This window comes from Anastrepha ludens, chromosome 2, assembly GCF_028408465.1.
Source record: "Anastrepha ludens isolate Willacy chromosome 2, idAnaLude1.1, whole genome shotgun sequence".
In the NCBI taxonomy this organism is placed as follows: domain Eukaryota; kingdom Metazoa; phylum Arthropoda; class Insecta; order Diptera; family Tephritidae; genus Anastrepha; species Anastrepha ludens.
In genome coordinates, this window is record NC_071498.1 from 27231467 (window position 1) to 27250960 (window position 19494).

Genomic DNA, 19494 nt, shown 5'->3' on the forward strand with positions numbered 1-19494 from the left:
TTTTTGTATTATATAAGCTCTAAATAAAAATTAAAAAAAAAATTTATTTTAATATATTATACAGAACATGAAAAAAAAATTATTGAATATGTTGTACTTTTTAGCTTTCCAAGGTGGTCAAGTACCTTAAACCAAACTTACGCACATTGTTAAGTAAGTATTGAAAATGGGTTTCGTAAAGTTTGGTTGTAATTCGGAGCACTGGCAACGGGTACAGCGTTCTTTTGAACCAGCCATAATGTCGCTTACTTTTTTAACGCTTGGGGCGGAACTGAACTGTCAAATTGACAGTGTGAGTTACAATGTGTTAATATTTCTTTCTGATTTGGATGCCATAAGGAAAAAACGTAAGTGCAACATGTAAAAATTGTTTGTGAATTTTTTTGGAGTGGATTTTGGAACAGTGAATAATTTCTTACGAAATTTGAGAATTTAATGTGAAATCCGAATGAAATTATGTGTTCGTGGGAAAAAAAAATTTTTTTCGTTTTTTTTTTTTTTTGAAAAATATAAATGGATAATGGTTAAAAAAGCTCCAATGCTTAATAAAACATATAAATTGAAGCGAAAAATTCATGGATGGTCAGGAAAAAAGACGCTTGTTTCTTAGTTATTCATATGCGTTGATTTGAAATTTAAAAACAATCTTCTTTTTTCCTGATTTTCAATTTATATTTTATATTTACTCAAAAACAAATAGAAAAACAAAAAATATTGTTTATGCCAAAGCGCTTGAATAAAGAATAAAGAAATAAATAATATGAAAACCATATATTTTCTGTTCTAAACCATATCTATTCTATTTTAGTGTGCCCAGCGAAAGGGGCCGGGTTTGCTAGTATTTTATAAAGCTCATAGGCGGGCTAAATGGCATGGGTCTTGGGGTGATAATCGACAATTTCTATTACTCTAAAATGTCCTCGATTATAATTTAAATATGTTTTTCAATAAGAAATGTTGAAAGCATAACCACCATAAATAATTGCACGGAAAGAATTATGTAAAATACAAAATAACATACAATTTGTCAGTCAAAATCATCAAGCGCATATTTGGAGGTGCGCTACGAACTGTAGTCCAATAGATTCACATCTGGACCTCCAGATGGCCAATCTTTTGCGGATATGAACCCAGGAATATTGTTTTTAGCCACTGCTGGCTGGTTTTTGCATTATGAGCTGGAGCGGAATCTTGCTGGAAGATCTAAAGCTCTCCATTGAAGAGAGTACTGCTTAACTGCTTCACCACGCCTTCTAAGACATTCTTCTGGTACACTTTTGCCCTGGTCTGAACCACCTTTTCGCAGAAATAAAGAGATGTAATGACTTTACAAGGTACTCCCCACCAAAACGTTACAAATGCTAGATGGCGGCCACGCTGAACCCTTGGAACAAAATTTTTTGCGTCTTTAGAAGTTTTAGCATGAGTTTTTCAACAGTGAAAATTTTCTCATCTGTGAAAAGAATATGTATTTTCACGACCGCATGTTGACAGTTGAGCGACCGAAGACTTTGATGTGCAGATCATCTATAATTAGTCTTGACATGGATCTGGTCGATACATTCATTTCCCCCCCCGACATGATTTTCTGTTTTCTAAGGGGATTTCTGCGAATTCTTTCTCGAACGGCTTTTATGGTTGCACTGCTTCGAACCACGCAAGGATGACCACTTGTCTTTCTGTCTGTGACTTCAGACGTTTGGGGAAAACGATTGATCGCGCAGTAAACGAGCATCCTCGAAATATTAAGTTTTTTCAACAATTCGTAAATCCCACTTCCACTTTTACCACATTTTTGTAATGCAATCACTGCAGTTTTTCTGCGGTTTTTCTTAGCTCCCCATTCCAAAGTTAACGAGCGAAATTTGCCACGAAACTGAGTATAATTTATGAGTAGATAATGCATACGAACAACAAAAGCAAAATTAAAGGAACTTTTTTCTCCGAATTTGTCACAGAATTTATGGCAAGACTAAGTATATTATATGGTATACCTATAATAATACAAAATTTATATGTTTATATATAATTCGTACTTACACCTTCTACTGGTGTTTAGGAAAGCTTATCCTCGTATTTGTCGTGTGTGTCTTGATATTTTTCCACAAGTGGGGGGATCTACAGTTTTATGCCGCCTCTAACCGTCAGTTAGTTTTTATAAGCAGCTTTGTTACGGCATAAATACACTCAGAGGTGTGCCATTTCCTGCCAAAGAGCGACCGCTGTTAGAAAAAAGTTTTTCTATCATTTGGGGTTACGAGCCCGGGGTTTCGAACACGGTAAGCATGCACCAACCCATTGGGGTACGGCGGTCTGAAGCACCTTAAGGACGTAATATCATCCGTGTCAGCACCACTCTTTTTTAATGACTATATTTTTATATTTTTGGTATATAGTGTCCGTCAGCTTTGTATTTTAAATTTTTGTTACTCTGTTGTTTCATTTTATTCTAATTCCTCCACATTTGCATTTAAAGCAGCTGACCGAAGAAATGTCCTAGCTATTATAATAAAAGGAAGAGGATAAAGAAGTCCATACATAAATGCATTTTATTACTTTAAATTATAAAACATTTCAGATATATTATGTTTTAACGCTTAATCTGATGCTTCATCATCAAGGCCAGAATATTTGTTTGAAGTTTGTAAAACCTGCAATAAAGCAAAACAAAAGGAAATTAATATTTAATACAAGTAACCAATAATATTATTATACAAATAATTGGATTTTCAGAGCAGAGAAGTAAAAATTTTGTAAATAAAATAAACATTGAAATATTGTGCCAGCAAACATTTTGCTGCTGCAATATTCTCCTTCGTTTCTTAGTACACTTGAATGGAGTCACTTACCAAAAAACTAAAAAAAGAGCGAAAAAGAAAACAAAAACAAGTCAACTATTTTTATACTTTTGCTTGGGCTGGAATTATCCAAACTATCCAAGTAGTTTAATGGAATTTCAGACAAAGCAATTATGTTAAGAATTAAATCATTTTTGATTTCAAATTGTTGACCAATCCCATAAACCTTTCGAGTGAGCCGTCCCTATATATTTTCAATAATATTGAGGCCTTGCCAACGCTTAGCGAAAAGAAGAGGCCTTGTGTTGGTGGTATACGAAAAGCATCAACTCACACACCCCGCATTTACTTCGTTGTCGTCTGAACAACGACTGATTGGACGAGCGTAAGAATACGTGTGAAAGGAACGGACAGAATTTTACTGCCGCAACCACGGCAGCAGAAGTTACTCTCACAATTTTGCTTCTGATGCTTCCGTAATCTATCATTCTTGTTTACGAGTTATCTCGAATGAGATAGTTACACTGCGAATCAAAACTATGTACGACCTCTTAAAAGCAATAGCAACATTCGGAACGATTACGAGCGAACACACTTCGCTGACGTCGTCAGTTCGATTTATCGCGATCGTTCGTTGGTAGCGACTTATCTTCATGATCGATCGCTTGCAAACACTGTTTGCATTGGCTACTTCAAAGAAGCGAAAATGTATAACAACTGAATTGTCAACCACTAGGTGTTAAGAATCGGGATGAAATTTATTACTGCAAGAAATATGAGCTTAGCAAGCAACTTTTATTATCACAGCATTGAAGAACCACTTTGATAATGAATAGCAAAAAAATACGTACATAAGTATAGTATCTATGTATATAACTAAAAATTATAATAAGAAACATAAAAAAGTGTTTGGATTTACGCTTATTTTTATATTGCGAGAGGATAAAGTTTCAGTTCCAAATCAGTTGCATGATGAAAACTGTGACTACACTGAGACAGTCAGTTTAGTCGAATATAATTTCTGTTTGCCGGGGACTAGCGCTTCAGTGGAACGGGTATTTTCAAGCATCAACAAATCGTGGACAAAAGAGGCACAAATAAAAGTCGAAAACAGTACTTTTTGTGAAACGGAGTTTGACGTATTCCAGTGTAGAGTTGTATGACTTTTCTGTAAATAAGTCCAGAAATACTCCGCCAAATTACTACAAACGGCAATTATTTCATCAAAAATTATATTATCATGTTCTTTTTTCATTCCGATATTCCGTGGGTTTTTCTAAGGAAGCCGCCCAGCTCATGGCGACCGAACATTTTGAGGATAACGTTCTGTCTTTACCACCGTAATATTACGGTACCGTTTTTTAAGAAAATCATAGTTTAATTCTTTATTACAAACTTTTCCACTTATATAGTTATATTTTATTGTATAAACTGCTTAAATCATTGTGTGGAATATTGTTTTTGTCGCGTTACTATAAATATCTAGATACTCTGTACATTTTTAATTCGTATACAATTTTTTGACATTTCGAAATATGAAAAATATACTTTTTTATTACATGGTAATATATTTTATGGTCGACTTTTAGATACTACTTACCGGTGTAACATTTTCATATTTTGGAAATGTGCGCTCGTTTTTTGTGAATCGTTTAGCCCTATTTTCATCTTTTGGTTTTCCATCACTTGGAGGAAGGTTGTTTTTATCCGGACTACAATGATAAGAAAGTTTCACAATTATATAACATACTGAATCAATATCTTTCCCTTCCCGTCAACCAGGAAAACAGTTACTAATAGAAATAAAAATATATCTAAAATCGAAAATGACTATTAAATTAAAGGCGCCAATGGAAAAAATTCTCTGGCTGAACCCTCCTGCCCCCCTGGTAAATGAGTATCTACATTCTTGCTCCTCTCACCCCTGCTTCTGTTCTAACGACTATGTATCCAAACTTAGGGTTGATATGGGGCCCATGGATGTGGGGAGCAAGGCAGTGTGAGGCTTAGAAAGGACCGTATGCGAAGTAGGTATGTGTTCCTTCATCATTTTTATGATGCACGAAAAGATGCAGAACCTTGCTGCGGACATGGTCAAGAGGTGCCTGGCGGGTAGGCACAAAACGCTACCCCCGAAATAAAAACCCTTATGGGGAGTACGTGTCGGAAAACGTACGGCCGCGAACTTGTGACAAAAAAATAGAACTTACTTTTTATATTAGATATATGATTTGTTCAGCTGTTCTACGTAAAGAAAAACAATAGGGAACATTTTAACGCACAAACAGACAGGCCTGTTTGGTTCTTTTTTAAGAAAAGGTAAAAATATTCGGAACAGAGGGTATAACAGGATAAAATGTACAAGAAGAATATTTTCTATAAAATTCTACTATGTCTCTTTATATACCAAATTTCAAAATTCATTTTAAAAACCAGAAGTAAGTCAAAACGCAAAATGTGTACGTGTAACTTGCATATATTGATTTTTTTTTCGTTTGCGTGCAAGGAATAAATTGATAAAATTGTATAGCACCACCGAATTCTGGCGAACCTGCTACAAGAAATCAAAGTGAAAAATTATTCATGCCTAATATGATTACCGACGGATTTGTTGCGGTGGGAGTAAACTCGATAGTACGATTTCCGCAAATTCTAGGAAAAAGGGATCACTAAGTTCGAATTGCTACGCCTTAAATTCGAAATTCGAGCGGCATCACTAAGTTCATTCGTAAAGGCATTCCGCACATTTTTCAAAAAATTGGTTACGGCGTGTTTTGGCTGTCGAAGAATAATTTCAAAACAAAATTCAGGTATTACGAATGTACTGTACAGCCATTCGTGAACTTATTATAATCATTGTCAGCGGCGCGCTATTGATACCATTCAAACACAACATGGAATTTCAAAAGAAAGAGCGCAACGGCAGGTGTGGTGCCGTGTGATGTGTTTTCCGTACTTCTTAACGAAACATGAAATCATCTCTATCACTGAATCCATCGTAGTACGATTTCCGCAGATTCTAGGAAAAAGGGATCACTAAGTTCGAATGGCTACGCCTTAAATGCGAAATTCGAGCGGCATCACTAAGTTCATTCGTAAAGACATTTCGCACATTTTAAAAAAATTGGTTACGGCGTGTTTTGGTTGTCGGAGAATACAAAAACAAAATTCTGGTATTGCAGAAGCCTTGCCTTTTTTGTTATTTTATAATCAGTGAGCAAAATTTTATCATGTTATGTTTTCTTCTCCAACTAATGACTAAGGAATATTTTTTATTTTATTGTATTACATTTGCCATCACATTTATAAGGTACATAATTGTTATTTGCTTGTAAGTGCATATGTATGTATGTTTAGAATATTTATAATTAACCAGTATTCTATACAAATGTATGTACAGTTGCCCACAAAATAATAGGAGTGCCGACACGAAATTTTTTGTAATACCTGTAAGTGACGCCCCACCATAGCGGTACACCTATCAGGACGCCAATAATAAAATATGAATAAAAATTTTAATGCTGCGGTAATTATCCCAAAGCAAGATTACTAATTTTCTGAATCGCTTTTTATTGCCCATAATATTAGGAGTGTAAACGTTTTTTAATCAAAATACCATTTAACTTAAAATACATACACATAATTCGAAAAGTAAGTAGAGAGCAATTATTCTTTTCTTTATTGGGTTTTCCAGGTGAACAAAAATTTCTCGGTGGATGTCAGCAACACTTTCCTGTATTCGACAATCTAACGATCATCCTATCAATTTGCTTAATAGTCTTTCCATTTTTTTTTTCTGGGAACGTTTTCTGCTGTTTTATACTCAAAACAATATTTCAAAGCATTGAAAACCATAGTTTAGAAACGCTTAATTATGCTAAAATACAATACCAGTGTAGAATAATCCGGTAGTTACAAAACTATGGTAGTTTCTCAAAGAGGTGGGGTGTAATTTTTCGCTGTCGACATTATTGAATCGTTTCAACCAAAGTAAAGTGCTGTAGGAATACTCCAGATACTTTATTTTTTACTTACTTACCAGTTACAATATAAAATAGAAAAAAATTCACAAAATTCTGGACGAAGACCGGTCTTAAGCATATTTCTCACAAAAATATCATGTCTCCTATTAAAACGCAAAGAACAATGCTAGCCCTTCAAGAGAAATAGATAAAAGAAGGCATTTCAATGTAATTTATCATAGTAAATATATTCAAGCGCAAAAAGTACCGTTACGGCACTTTACTCGATAAAGCATGCGCATATGTGATTGCGAAGTATTTTTCAACGGTTATGTATAACCACTTATTGGAGTTCATTTAATTGTGTATTCTCTTCACTCGATTGGGCCATCGTTTCAACATGTTCCATAAAATTATTATTTTTTATTTTAATGCATTATTTAAAATCAGTTTTTTATTTATAACACTTATTTTATGATAAACCTATGTGAAACAAGGAACGGGCTGGTAATATATTATATTTGTAAATAAAATGCTGTCAAAAAAATATGAATATGATAAAAAATCGTAGGGGTACGAATTAATAGTGGATAGCGCGCGAAAAGTATCCTGCCGAGAGGTATAAGAACACGTATTCTCATTTACCGTTTTGTCTTATTTCTGGCGTTTCAAATTGAATTTTGAACTTTTGTCTATTAAGAGCCCATTCGCCAAAAAAAGAGGCAAAAGTAAAAGACATCTATTGAGGAGTTAAAGCGCTAAAATGTTGCACAAAAATGTTATCCCTCTCTTTTTACATAGACACGTCTGAATACATCATACATCTAAAATTAATTCATCACAAAGTTTCCCATGCCGATTTACCATAAGTATGTGTAAACGGTGAAAACGTATATTATATCCACCCAAAAAAATTGACATTCTTTTTTGAAGTAATAGATTACTTACTGTTCATTATAATCGCGGTTTTTGACTTGTTGGCTCTCAGCCCTATCGAATCGAGGGTTATCTGAAATTCAAAATACTTTAATTAAATTTTGAAATTATCTTAAAAGAATGCCACTTACCTTGTTTTTGGATATCTGATCTTTCTGGACTATGCTCCAATTGCGAGGAGTCGTTTTTTCTACGCCAGCTTGTTGTGTAATTCGTATTATCTTTATTTGTTTTCTCTAGTTGAATATCTCCAAACTTTTCATTTATAATACTTTGATCAAGTTCATGCTTAAGCTGCTGCTGGCGACGTGCTTCTGACAATCGTTCTTCAATTTCTAATTCGCGAGTTGCCGTATCTACAGGCTTTGCAGAACCAAAGACTTTTTGAGAAGGAACACCAGTTGGTTTAGCAAGTTTTTTATTTTCTACATTTTCTTCTTTGTCATGCTCCAATTCTTGGTTGACGATGGGTAGAGGTAGCGTGCGAGGTTTCAAATTAAGTTTGGGTCTTTCTAATTCTTGATCGTCTTTTCTTAAATTGTTTGAAGAGAATCCCTCGGTATCATCCCTTCTGGATTTTAAGCCATGATTTTGGTTTATGGGTGTTCGAGTCCCAGTCCTCCAAGAGCCAGTAGCCTTTTTATCATCTGACTCATATTTTCTCTCGCGACTAAAATTTCGATCGTAATTATCATTAGATTGGGTTGCGTTATTATCACGGCGCCAATTAGTTGAGTCTCTATTTTCGCCACCGTTGTTATACCCATCAAATCCACGCCTGTTTCCCCTTTGTCTAAAACCTTGATGTTCATTTTCATTGGATAATTCAATTCTAATTCTCCTGCCTTTAACGGACGGGTCAGGCAAACTTAAAGTGTTAATCAAATCATCGCGAGTTTCAAACTCTACATAGCCAAAACCTCGTACACGACCATTTTCACCTTCTTCACGCGGTAAACGCAGTGATACTATTGGAGTTGTTCCAAAAAATTCATTCAAATCCTCTTCCTTTGCATCAAATGGGAGGTTGGTTAAATATGCAATAAAGGGTGGACTATGTGGAACAGAATCGTCATCAAAAATACGATTAGCTCTGGGCGCGGTTGGTAGTTGGAAAACTAGTGGCATTGCATTCATTCCATCATCACTTTCTTCTCCCTCAAGATTTCTGACTTTTTTCGTTACTTGTGTAGTCCCAGCGGGTACATCCCCGTTTGCCAAAAAACATTGTAAAGATAGTACAGTTCCTTTTTTCTTTCCTTTTTTTCCTATGAAATATTATAATACACATTATTGAATTTGAAAAATTCTAAAAAACTTTATACATATGTATATGTATACATATCTAATGCAAAGACAAACTAATTTGATTTTATTAATCGAAAACATATAAAATAATATTGTAATAAAAAAGTATTAATTAAATAAAATTACCCTAATTCTAAAATCTAAAATCTTAGTCCAAACTGTTACATAATTTCATTGCCTTTCGAAGCATGCCGCCAGAAAGTATTCATTGAAGAATTGTAATCAGAGTCCGACCGAAGGTCAAATTATGGCCGAAGCCGCAACATTCAAGGGAAATATGTATGGTGTCGTAATAACAACAACGGACTATACAGGTTGATTTTGAAAAACATATCCCCAACGAAAGGAACATATAATCTTTAATTTGTCTATGGTCACTCATATATAATATTCCCTGTCAAGTGGAAAACAGAAACTGTGCCCACTACTGGAAGCTGGTGAATCAGTCGCCCGACATTTCTCCTTTCCCCAGTTGTGAAGATACTTGAAGGATTTCTACTCTCAATCTTTAAGAAACATCTGACCCCAGCCACACATCAACATGATTAAAGGGCACAGTACCTCCACAGCACCACATAACCATTTGTCATTTGCATTCGGTAATGACATTCATGACTTGTAAACAGGAAGTAACTTAGCACCTTCACCTTCGACGAATGAAGTTAAACTCCAACCGAAAGTATAAACCGATAGCACACTAATTCCAACTGCAACTCAAAGTTGCTGAAAATTATTATAATTTTACCACCATTTGTTGGGCTAGCCTACATCCCAAAAGGATGAAGAAGAGCTCAAAGGGTATTCATACCAAAGATAGGTAAAAGAAACTCAATAGCTAAGTCCTTCAGACTGATTAGACTTGCCTCCTTTGGATTGAAAGCAATGAAGAGCATTAACGATAAATAAATCAGATCAAGCACGAATAAAACTGCTCCATTCCAATAATAAAGTATACAGAGCAATAAGTTCTACACACTGCCATGCAGATCCAAAGTGCTTTTGACAGTGAAGAAACTATACTCTATGCCTTCCTTGATATGGAAGGTGCGTTCGACAACATCTCTCACTCGGGGTTGTTGTTGTAGCAGCATAAACATTCCCCATACTTAAATACGGGGAATGCTGCTGGAGTGATAGTCCTTGGCCGGATATAAATCTGGGTCGTTTCGTTAACGTAGAACCGACTGTCGTGGAAACGGGGTCACTCGGGGTCATGTAGGCCACTAGAGAGCAGGATTAGATACCCTGTTAGTCATCCAACTTCTAATTATTAAGGGATCCTATCTCCCCTCTTTCTTTCTGACTAACAACGACATCTGCTGTCAAGGATACGCGGATGATGTTGTAATCATAGCGCGAGGTAAAATCAAGAACATCTTTGCGATATAGGGCAAGAGCTTTTTGTACCTGACGAAGAGGTTGTTGTTGTAGCAGCATAAACATTCCCCGTATTTTTACGGGGAATGCTGCTGGAGTGACATTCCTTGGTCGGATATAAGACCGGGTTGTTCCGCTAACATAGAACCGACTGATGTCGAAACGCTAACGACGAGGCCTAGCATAACATATGGAGCGGTTGCGGGGGGGGAGTTGAGGGCCGCCCTATCGGCGACTAAACTTCAGCGCATGGTATATGTGGATCACCTGTCCAACAGCTGCATTAGAGCATTAATTTGCGAGCTAGCAGTGCTTCATATAGTTATTCAGCGGTCAGTCAGCGTTCCTAATTTAACATGACAAGGATATGTTTTGGCAAAGGTAAAGTGGTCCCACTCAAGAATATGGAATTGTTGTGCTTGTTCTTGCTGAGCTTATGCCTGCTCATCTTCTCATAAATAGTATCACAAAAGCTATAATTTTTGAGAAGAGGGTCAGAATTGAACTGGGCAGGGATGTTCCTCGCACCGGTATGCAGATGGCTCAAAGATAACGGACGGCATAGACGCAGGGATTTATAGCCCAAAACAAGGCGTGCCAATGGATCATTTTTCTAGAATTTTCTGTCTATATACATATATATATATTACACCCTTTTTCGGTGTTTGGCCGAGCTTCTCCTGCTATTTGTGCCGTGTGGCTTGATGTTGTTCATCTCCGTACACGAAACACCAAAATGAAAAAATTGTTCCTGCCTACATATATGCAGAAATCAAAATCACCAGTCCTTGAGCGCATAGAGAGACTCAATTTATTAAAATTGCACAAACGCATCAGGCTCATATGAATCCCACGACATATGAAAATACCTTGATTAAATCGGCTAATATATTCGCTAGAAAGGCTGCCCCCTCAATAGTAATAAAACCAGTGGCATTCCTTGCATTGGGAGAACATATCATCAAGAAAGAGCTTAAAAGTGAAGGGCTACGTCTAAGAGATATAAAGAGTGCACGATTTATACTATCACTCTTTGCGTTCCACCTAAAAATTAATAATTGGCGCGCTCACTTTTGCTATGTGCTTGGCCGAGGTCCTCCTCCTATGTGTGGCGTGCTTCTTGATGTTTTCCCACAAATGGATTGACCTACAGTTTTAAGCCGAATCCGTACAGCAGATGTTTTTTATGAAGAGCCTTTTCTTTGCAGAAATACACTCGGAGGTTTGCCATTGCCTGCCGAGGGGAAACCGCAATTAAAAAAAAAACTTTTCCTATCATTTTGATGTTTCATGCAAGGAGATTCGAACCAACGCACTCCCGAATGGTAGTTACGCACCACATTCGGCTACGGCGGTCACTCCACCTACTTTTATTCTTCCTTTTCTTTTAGTTTGTTTATTTTCTGCACTGGCGTCATAGACTTGGATGACGTAATTTTGTATTCTATCACTAACTTTTTACGGGCCCCTTCAACAACAAAAATATCTGCTGATGCTTCCAAGCACCTAAATAAATAAATAAGTGGAATCAAAACACTTTAAAAAATGTCCCCTGAAATATGAACAGGCTTCAATAAAGACACAATGTATATTGAATTTCATCATAAGAAGTTTTCATGAATTTCCTTTCTTATATCAAAGTGGCACGTACTGTGTTGAGAGTATGGTTGAGCTTATCCCCCAATTAGTGGTACGAGTCTTGATAATGTTCTAAAAATTTAGATGCATACAGTTTAGACAACTAGTTTCAACGGGTGATAAATAAACGAGCAGATTCTGTAATTCACTTCAAGTGTATTTCAATGCAATTGCCAGACCGTTTAAATAAGTCACTCAGAAGTGAATTACAGAACCTGCCCGAGTTTATATGAGATTTTTCATGGCAGAAAACCGCTTAGGATTGCTATTGTTTGCTGATATCCGACTGATATTAGAATTTTTCATGCCCACAATGACTATAAGCCACTCGGCTATGAGACCAACATAATACCTTAAACAACAGAATTTCCTTGGAGCAATCTAATTAATTTTTGCCATATCATTCAAAAATACTAAAACACAATGCCTAGAAGCCCATGGTTCGGCGCTCTAATTTTCCATGTTTAATAAAGTAATAATTTTGACGCATTCGGAAGCATTTGTAAAAACTCGCGACGGGATGAAAGCTTTTCAGGCTTCCTGCTGTGTTAATACTCAAAAAGCATTGCATTGAATTTACTTTACCAGTTTCCGTACACATATTTTCAGGTGTCCATTATTATTTACATATATACATACCTATACCTTGATCGTATTAATTCTTGTCATACATACTTCAATGCCACGAGGGCGAAATCTATAGAAACATATAATTTTTGTGAAACACCCCCGAATTTTTTTGAGCACCAATTACCATATAACATTGCTATTGCCACACATTTAACCATCAAAAAATTGATTATATCCGAAATAACTAACCTGCAGACGCCATCTTCGTTACTTTTACCTTTACTTAACAAATTGCACAAAATGTTTTAAACAACTACGAGATGCCAGTTTGATAATGATATATAAGTTCAACCAACTTCATTAAGCCCACTACTCTGTTTTGCAACGTTACGCACCGTGCCAACAGTGATGCCATTTAATTTTTTTCGCAAACTCAGAACTTCTTCATGACGCACAGAATACAGAATAACAAAAATTGGATGACACCACTACAGAACATAAAAATCCTTTGTGTGCAAATGCATATGTACAGCTTAATTCTATCGTTCCTAATTTTGCAGTTTGCTAGCGTTTATTCTTCCTATTTTTTTTGTTTGTCTATTTTCTGTACTAACATCACGGCCGTTGTTGCACAAGATTATGTCAGAAAACTGCAAGCTTCAACCATTTTACTACGTCTCTAATGCCATTTATTATTACTAAATACGTTTTTGTTATGAAATCATGTAACATTTCAATACCTTCTGTTTGAAAATATTGATATGCAAACTTGCAAACAGGTTCAGATTTCGTGATTTCGTAACCAGTTCTAGAATCCAAATTTACTTGAACATGATATCAGACAGATATATTTGTTAATATATATTTCTCTAAGTTAAGAGGTGAAACTAAAAGATATTCTAAGAGAACATTAGTGACAATAAAGGATGATACTGTTACGAATTTTCTTACGTTAAAATACAAACAAATCTTTCAAAATAAACCCCTGAGCTCGATCACTAGACTGTCAAATGAATGTCAAAAATTAATGGGAACACTTCTTCTTTTTCTTAATTGGCGCGATAACCGCATCAAATGGCAACACACTTGCTTTACTTTATTTTCTACACTATACTTTACATGTACACGTTACCTTAGAACTGAATCATTTTATTGCTTTTCGTTTTTTCCCTTACACGTTTAATTTACTATTGAATACTCTATACGCATGCACCTCTGCTTATATACATGAGCTTAACAACTGTCGTAATTTCTAGATCTGGCAGCTTGCATCTTTTGGCAAGTTCTGTTGTTATAGCAGCTAACTTAACCCCGTCTGTGCGATGCTGTCACCTGTCATCTTCGTCTAACTCATCTACCGGTAGACCCAGAGAGCGTGCTGTGTTTCGCTATCTGCCCTCGCCATCAAGACTAATTCATGGTTTTGTTTTGGCATCTCATTTGTTCGCTGTTGTTGCCAATCGGTTAACGAAACTTGACTGTTCCCAACAGTATTGTAACGAACGGAGAAACTTCCAGTATTGACTGGCAACAATAATGAGTGAATAATATACCAAAACAAAACTTTGAATTCGTCTTGACACTATATAGCGCAACAGAACAGGCCGGAAAATATGAGTTGCCAAATCTCGAAATTGCGATAGATATTAAGCACATGTATATAAATAGAGGACATGCGCATGGGGATTTAATCGTAAGTTAAATGGGCGACAATACACGAAAAGTAATAAAGCGATTCACTTAAGTGAGCAGGTTGCTTTGCCATTAATTTGTGACTTTTAGTCGACAATCCAGGGATCGATTTCAAAAGAATTATTGCGAAACGTTTTATTTGGGTAATAACGTTACAAATTCGTAACAGTAATTTTCAGGACCTTAGTTCCTCGTGGGACATAAATTAGTTTGGAGCTTCCCCTCTCTAGCTGCTCTAGCAAGTCGTTAAGCACAATTACCCAGAGTAGTGGAGAAGGAACACCGCCTTTCTGTCGCCTGGAGTTTGAATGTCTTGTTTCAATACTTAATCATTCTTATTTGTTTTCACGTTGATTGTTGATGAGTTCAAGCAGACGTGAATATTGCTAAAATATCCCTAAATAATCCCATTCTTCTATTTTCTTTGTTTTGACATCCTAAGTTAGAAAAATGTTGCTGTTGCTTAAATGCCACCACTTTGTATAGATTCGCCTTGCTGTAGATAATTAATTGACAGCTCACTTCACCTCCGTTACTTCTATTACGAGCGTGTGGTATCGATAGTTTTAATATACCGATTTATATCGACCACCTTCGTTCGAGTCTTTTTTCAGAAATCGAAAGTATATGTTTGGCTAAGTTAAGTAAATGTTTAATAATTAAATATAATTGATATGGACGCAGATTTCACTAAATCTTTTAATGAATTACAAAAAGAGCTCGATGAGACAAGGTCTGGTTTGGATGTTCTTAATGACAACATTCGGAGAATTGTGGGTCGGCCCAGAGATTTGGGGTAATATCGAATACAAATGATTTCGAAATATATATAATGATTTTAATTTGAATTAGAATTTACAGAAATGTTGATCAGGGCGTGTTAGACGAAGGTGGTATGAAATATGGAAATGGGTTGAAACAAAAACGAGTCCATGATGAAAGGTCTGTATTTAACCGTTTAACGATTCCTAATGAGGAAACGAAATCACGCTTAAGCTCACGAGTTATACGCGAACTACCAACACGCCAGGAAGTACTAGAAGCACAGGGATCTGATATGGAATCGAGGGCAAGAAATCGCAGAATGTTTGGTTCATTATTAGGAACTTTGCATAAGTTTTGTCAGGAAGAATCGCGTTTAAAACAAAAAGAAGACAAAAAAGCACAAATTGAAAAAAAGTTAGAAGAACAACAACTCCTCGAGCAAGAGACAATAAAAAAAGAGCGTGATTCCCTCTTAATGGACCGGAAGAATAAGCAAACAAAAATTAAAACTTTAGAATTAAAGTTAAATCGAGTAAAAGATTTTGCAACGTTTGAGAAATCTGTATCTAATCTGCGGCACTGTATTAGAACAAAGACAAAGCCCTTTATTTATTATAAGCCTTATAAGCTTAGCAAGAAAACTGAAAAGCTTGTGAGTATTACTCGGGATCTTTTGGCCACGGAAATGAAAGAACGAAAACTGGTTATTAACAATGAATTAAAAGGAATGGAGCTCGAGGATGAAAATGGTGCCCCTTCTACGAAAGAAGACTTAAAATCTGTTTGTGTTTGTAAAAATACACACGATCATAAGTCGACCAGACCAGTGGAGTGTGCAATCAGACCATGTGCAGTTCAAGGTAAAATTTGGGCCTGGATGACTTGAGTTGTTTAGTGTAATTAATTTTGTTTTGCAGGAGAAACAGAATTCAAAGAAAATAAATCAAGGACCTTGAACGAGCCAGCACTAAGTAGCAGTATAATAGTTGTAAAAAAAAAACTAGTAGGTTGACATATTTGTTAGAATAAAAAGTGAATATTTAAATTTCATGCCGTGTTACAATTTTCTTACATATTTGGCACGAAAAACAAAGCTGTAAATTCTAAAATGTACGATTATTTAATAGGCCTACTAGTTAAAAGTGAGCAAAGGATGCAACTAGTAGTCCCCTGCTTTTTATTGGTAAAGACGAAATGATTTTCTAATACATATGTCGGATGGAAAAACTTCTCGTAGCGATGCAACGATAGAATTTTTTTTTAATTTAAAAATTATTTCAAATATTTTTCCCCATAAGCTGCATCTCGACAGCAATAAGCCATGACGGACTACGTTCCCACGACAGTCGGTTCTACGTTAAAGGAACGATCCGGATTTATATCCGGCCAAGGACTGTCACTCCAGCAGCATTCCCCGTACATGCAAAGGAAATGTTTATGCAGCTACAGCAACAACAACACATACTACAGTCAGACTTTATTAGAGTTGTCTGAACTGCCGAAATTAAACAACTACTATTTATCAGTTGTGTTTCTACTCTAAGCAGTTCTTTTTTTGTTTTTGAAAATATTGAAGAAATAATGAAAGTATTTCTGATGAAACTGTTACAATATAAAACTCTCCCGATAATGGGAGAAACAGAGGTCAATAATTGAAGTTGCAGTACGCACGCCCCAGCCAAGAAGCCCGAGGGCAGGGATACACAAAAATACTGTTGCTTGACGAGTAGGCAAAAACTCAAAAAGTAAGTACGAAAGAATTGTCATTACAAAAAGTGTAACAGAAAAAAATATAATTTTTAGATGGAAAATTTAAAACTTAGAATTCTTAGAGACGTAAAAATCCAAATAGCAAACGAGATGCTAAAGCGATTTAAAAAATGAGTTTGTGTTGATATGTGTAAATATTACCTATGTTTTTACTTTCAAATATCAAAATGGGTTAAATTTACTTAATATAATGTATTTAATATAAAATTAAACAATTAACGCCTTATATTGATCCTATTCCTTCTGCTTCACCATCTATTATAGGTCTATTTCTTCAGATGTGGACTCTTGTCGATCTGCATTTAAAATATTATCAGGGTACTGTCCTGTGATATGTTGTCTAGAACACAGCTGTACTAATAATTTGTACGGCTTTCTCTGATGCAAACTCCGAGCAGAAAGCAAACTTCTGAACTTGCTTCTCGGTACTCCAATGGTTCCCTCAACGGAATTCCTTTTTTTTAGCATGAATTTTGTTGACTCATTTGTGGTGAGCCATCCTGTAAACTGAAGTAAAAAATAAATGAATAACATATACATATACAGATAGGCAAAATGTAAGTAAAACTTACAATCATCACATTTATACTGAGGTAGACTCCCTTTCAAGGGCCGTTGGTACAAAAATGCGTACCGTCAAGAAATCGTACTACTCCCGGAAATCCACTTTGAGCATAAACAGTAAACTTTGAATTTTGTATTTAGTACAGATATGTATGTATGTTGTTTGAAAATATTCTAAACTTCTTTAAGAACTATTAAGAATATTTGGGTCGGCATTGGCAGCTCCCGTCAGCGAAAAAACTAATGCGGCACATAATTTTATGATTGGAGGAAGAAGTGTCTCAAACATAAATATGTATATATGTATTAATACATATATATATAAACTTCACCGCCAATATATAAATAAATATGTACATCCTGCTATATTAAGTAATTGACCCTCTAACACCTTGACGAAAAATTCAGTTATCGCTACATTTAAATATAGTGAGAACACCATCATTTAGTTAATTTTTATTCGTCACACAAACATGCTACAAATTTTTATTAACAATATATTATACTTAAGTTATTGCTAATATTTAACGATTTTTGTTTTTTTTTTTTGTAAATACAGTGAAAATATATTACCATGTGTAAAGAAAAAGTGAAGTTTGGGCCCTAAGGGTTTTTACTTAAAGATACATCTTTGAAAATAGTATGAAGGGGTGGAGAGGAGCCAGTTTAAATTTTTTTCCGGACTGCCCCATCTATAGCAATTTCAATATTCTCCTGTTCATTATTTTCTTCACTGTCATTTTCAAGATCTGTTATCAATTCCATTCTTTTTCGCTTCTAGATCGAAGCCAGTGCAAATAGCAAAACTCAAAAACTTGGTTATAAAATTATTACTAGAACTTATCATTTCGATGTACTTTATAACAAAAATTCCTTAATTTTCTATAGTTATAACGGATATTGTCCTGTTTTTCTAGAATTATAAATTAAGTTGTTCTTCAAGTTAGAATTGAAACGGTTATTTAAAAATTTAATGTGTTTTTTTTTTTAATTCGAAACTGTTGTAAAATCGTTAAGGTGTCAAAAAGACACAACATGGTAGAAATACTAGGTACGTATATTTAAATCTAGCATCAGCTGAATGAAAATTATAAAGCTTAAGAAATTGAAAAGTTCTTGCATAAAAAGTCAGAACATAATCCAAAGAGTGTGATTACAGTCAGGGAATAATATTAAGATAAAATTTTAAATAAAATTATTTAATAGTGTTAAATAAATTTTCACACCATTAATTTACTTCTAATCGTATAAAAATTTTGCACTTATAATAAAAAGCTGAATCGAATTGCTAAAATTAACTATACCGGTACACGGTTGTCAGTAACTTAACGGTCGAAACCGAAATGTCTTGTAATTTATAATGCAAAAAAATTAGTTAAGTGGAGTGGCCACATTTACAACTTAACTTATAGTCTAGCCTTTAATGACAATAGGGGCAATATTTTTTCATAATGCTCGAAGCGTTGGGACATTGTTAATAGTTAATTGCCGCCTTGTTCAAAAAGTTCCCGGAATATATGCAGGAAATTCAAAATACAAGTTTATTCCTTAAAAGTGATATTATCGCCTTCAAAGTACTCCCCACCAACTGCAATGCACTTATGCCAGAGTTTAATCCAACTCTCGAAACATTTCTGTAATTCTATTTTCGATATAGCCATCAGAGCCGTCTTCAAGTTTTTCATTATTTATTTTCAGCTCTTAAAACACATTCCTGGTACTTATTTTTAACTCGGTCAAGCAGAATTAAAATTACAGGGAGGCATATCAGGTGAATTCGATGGTTGTTGAAAGGTGTTTGTTCCGTTCTTGGTCAAAAATTTACTGATAATGATGGAACTGTGCGAGGGTGTAAAATTCACGAGTTATTTTCCCACATACCCTTTCTTTTTTGGCGAATTGTCTGACCTTCAGGCAAAAATTCGTGGTGTACAATACCGTTGTAATCTATAAAACTGTGAACATCGCTTTCTTTTATGACTGAAAACTTCGTAGTTTTTTGGTCTTCGTTCATTCGGAGCTCTTCACTCACTCGCCTGATGTCCAGATTGAGTGTCGTACTCATAACCTCACGTCTCGTCTTCAGTTATGTTGCGTTTGATTAATATTTGGTC

General features: G+C 35.3%; 2 protein-coding genes across 3 annotated transcripts; one reads left to right on the plus strand and one right to left on the minus strand.

Annotated features, from left to right (window-relative positions):
• Nucleotides 1-2523: 2523 nt before the first annotated feature.
• Nucleotides 2524-12947, minus strand: LOC128866460 (eukaryotic translation initiation factor 4B). The gene is made up of 5 exons (XM_054107227.1): nt 12839-12947; nt 7828-8964; nt 7709-7769; nt 4399-4510; nt 2524-2651 (listed from the first exon to the last, which is right to left on the minus strand). Exons 1-5 carry the CDS (start codon nt 12849-12851, stop codon nt 2598-2600), a joined length of 1377 nt encoding a protein of 458 aa, XP_053963202.1. The 5' UTR covers nt 12852-12947; the 3' UTR covers nt 2524-2597.
• Nucleotides 12948-14864: 1917 nt separating this feature from the next.
• On the plus strand, nt 14865-16096 carry LOC128866490 (pinin). 2 transcript variants are annotated; one of them, XM_054107291.1, is made up of 3 exons: nt 14865-15077; nt 15134-15906; nt 15964-16096. In XM_054107291.1, the coding sequence occupies exons 1-3, from the start codon at nt 14956-14958 to the stop codon at nt 16056-16058; spliced, it is 990 nt and encodes a 329-aa protein (XP_053963266.1). In that variant the 5' UTR covers nt 14865-14955; the 3' UTR covers nt 16059-16096. The 2 variants fall into 2 exon arrangements, with proteins under 2 accessions (XP_053963266.1, XP_053963275.1); XM_054107300.1 differs by having other exon boundaries at nt 15143-15906.
• The last annotated feature ends 3398 nt before the right edge of the window (nt 16097-19494 follow it).

Coding starts and splice junctions, on each gene's coding strand:
- LOC128866460 (XM_054107227.1), bottom strand. Junction 7,770..7,827: donor ATCAGATATCCAAAAACAAG/GTAAGTGGCATT, acceptor TTTGAATTTCAG/ATAACCCTCGATTCGATAGG. Junction 4,511..7,708: donor AACCGCGATTATAATGAACA/GTAAGTAATCTA, acceptor TTATCATTGTAG/TCCGGATAAAAACAACCTTC.
- LOC128866490 (XM_054107291.1), top strand. CDS start 14,956: ATGGACGCAGATTTCACTAAATCTTTTAATGAATTACAAAAAGAGCTC. Junction 15,078..15,133: donor GGTCGGCCCAGAGATTTGGG/GTAATATCGAAT, acceptor AATTTGAATTAG/AATTTACAGAAATGTTGATC. Junction 15,907..15,963: donor CAGACCATGTGCAGTTCAAG/GTAAAATTTGGG, acceptor TTTGTTTTGCAG/GAGAAACAGAATTCAAAGAA.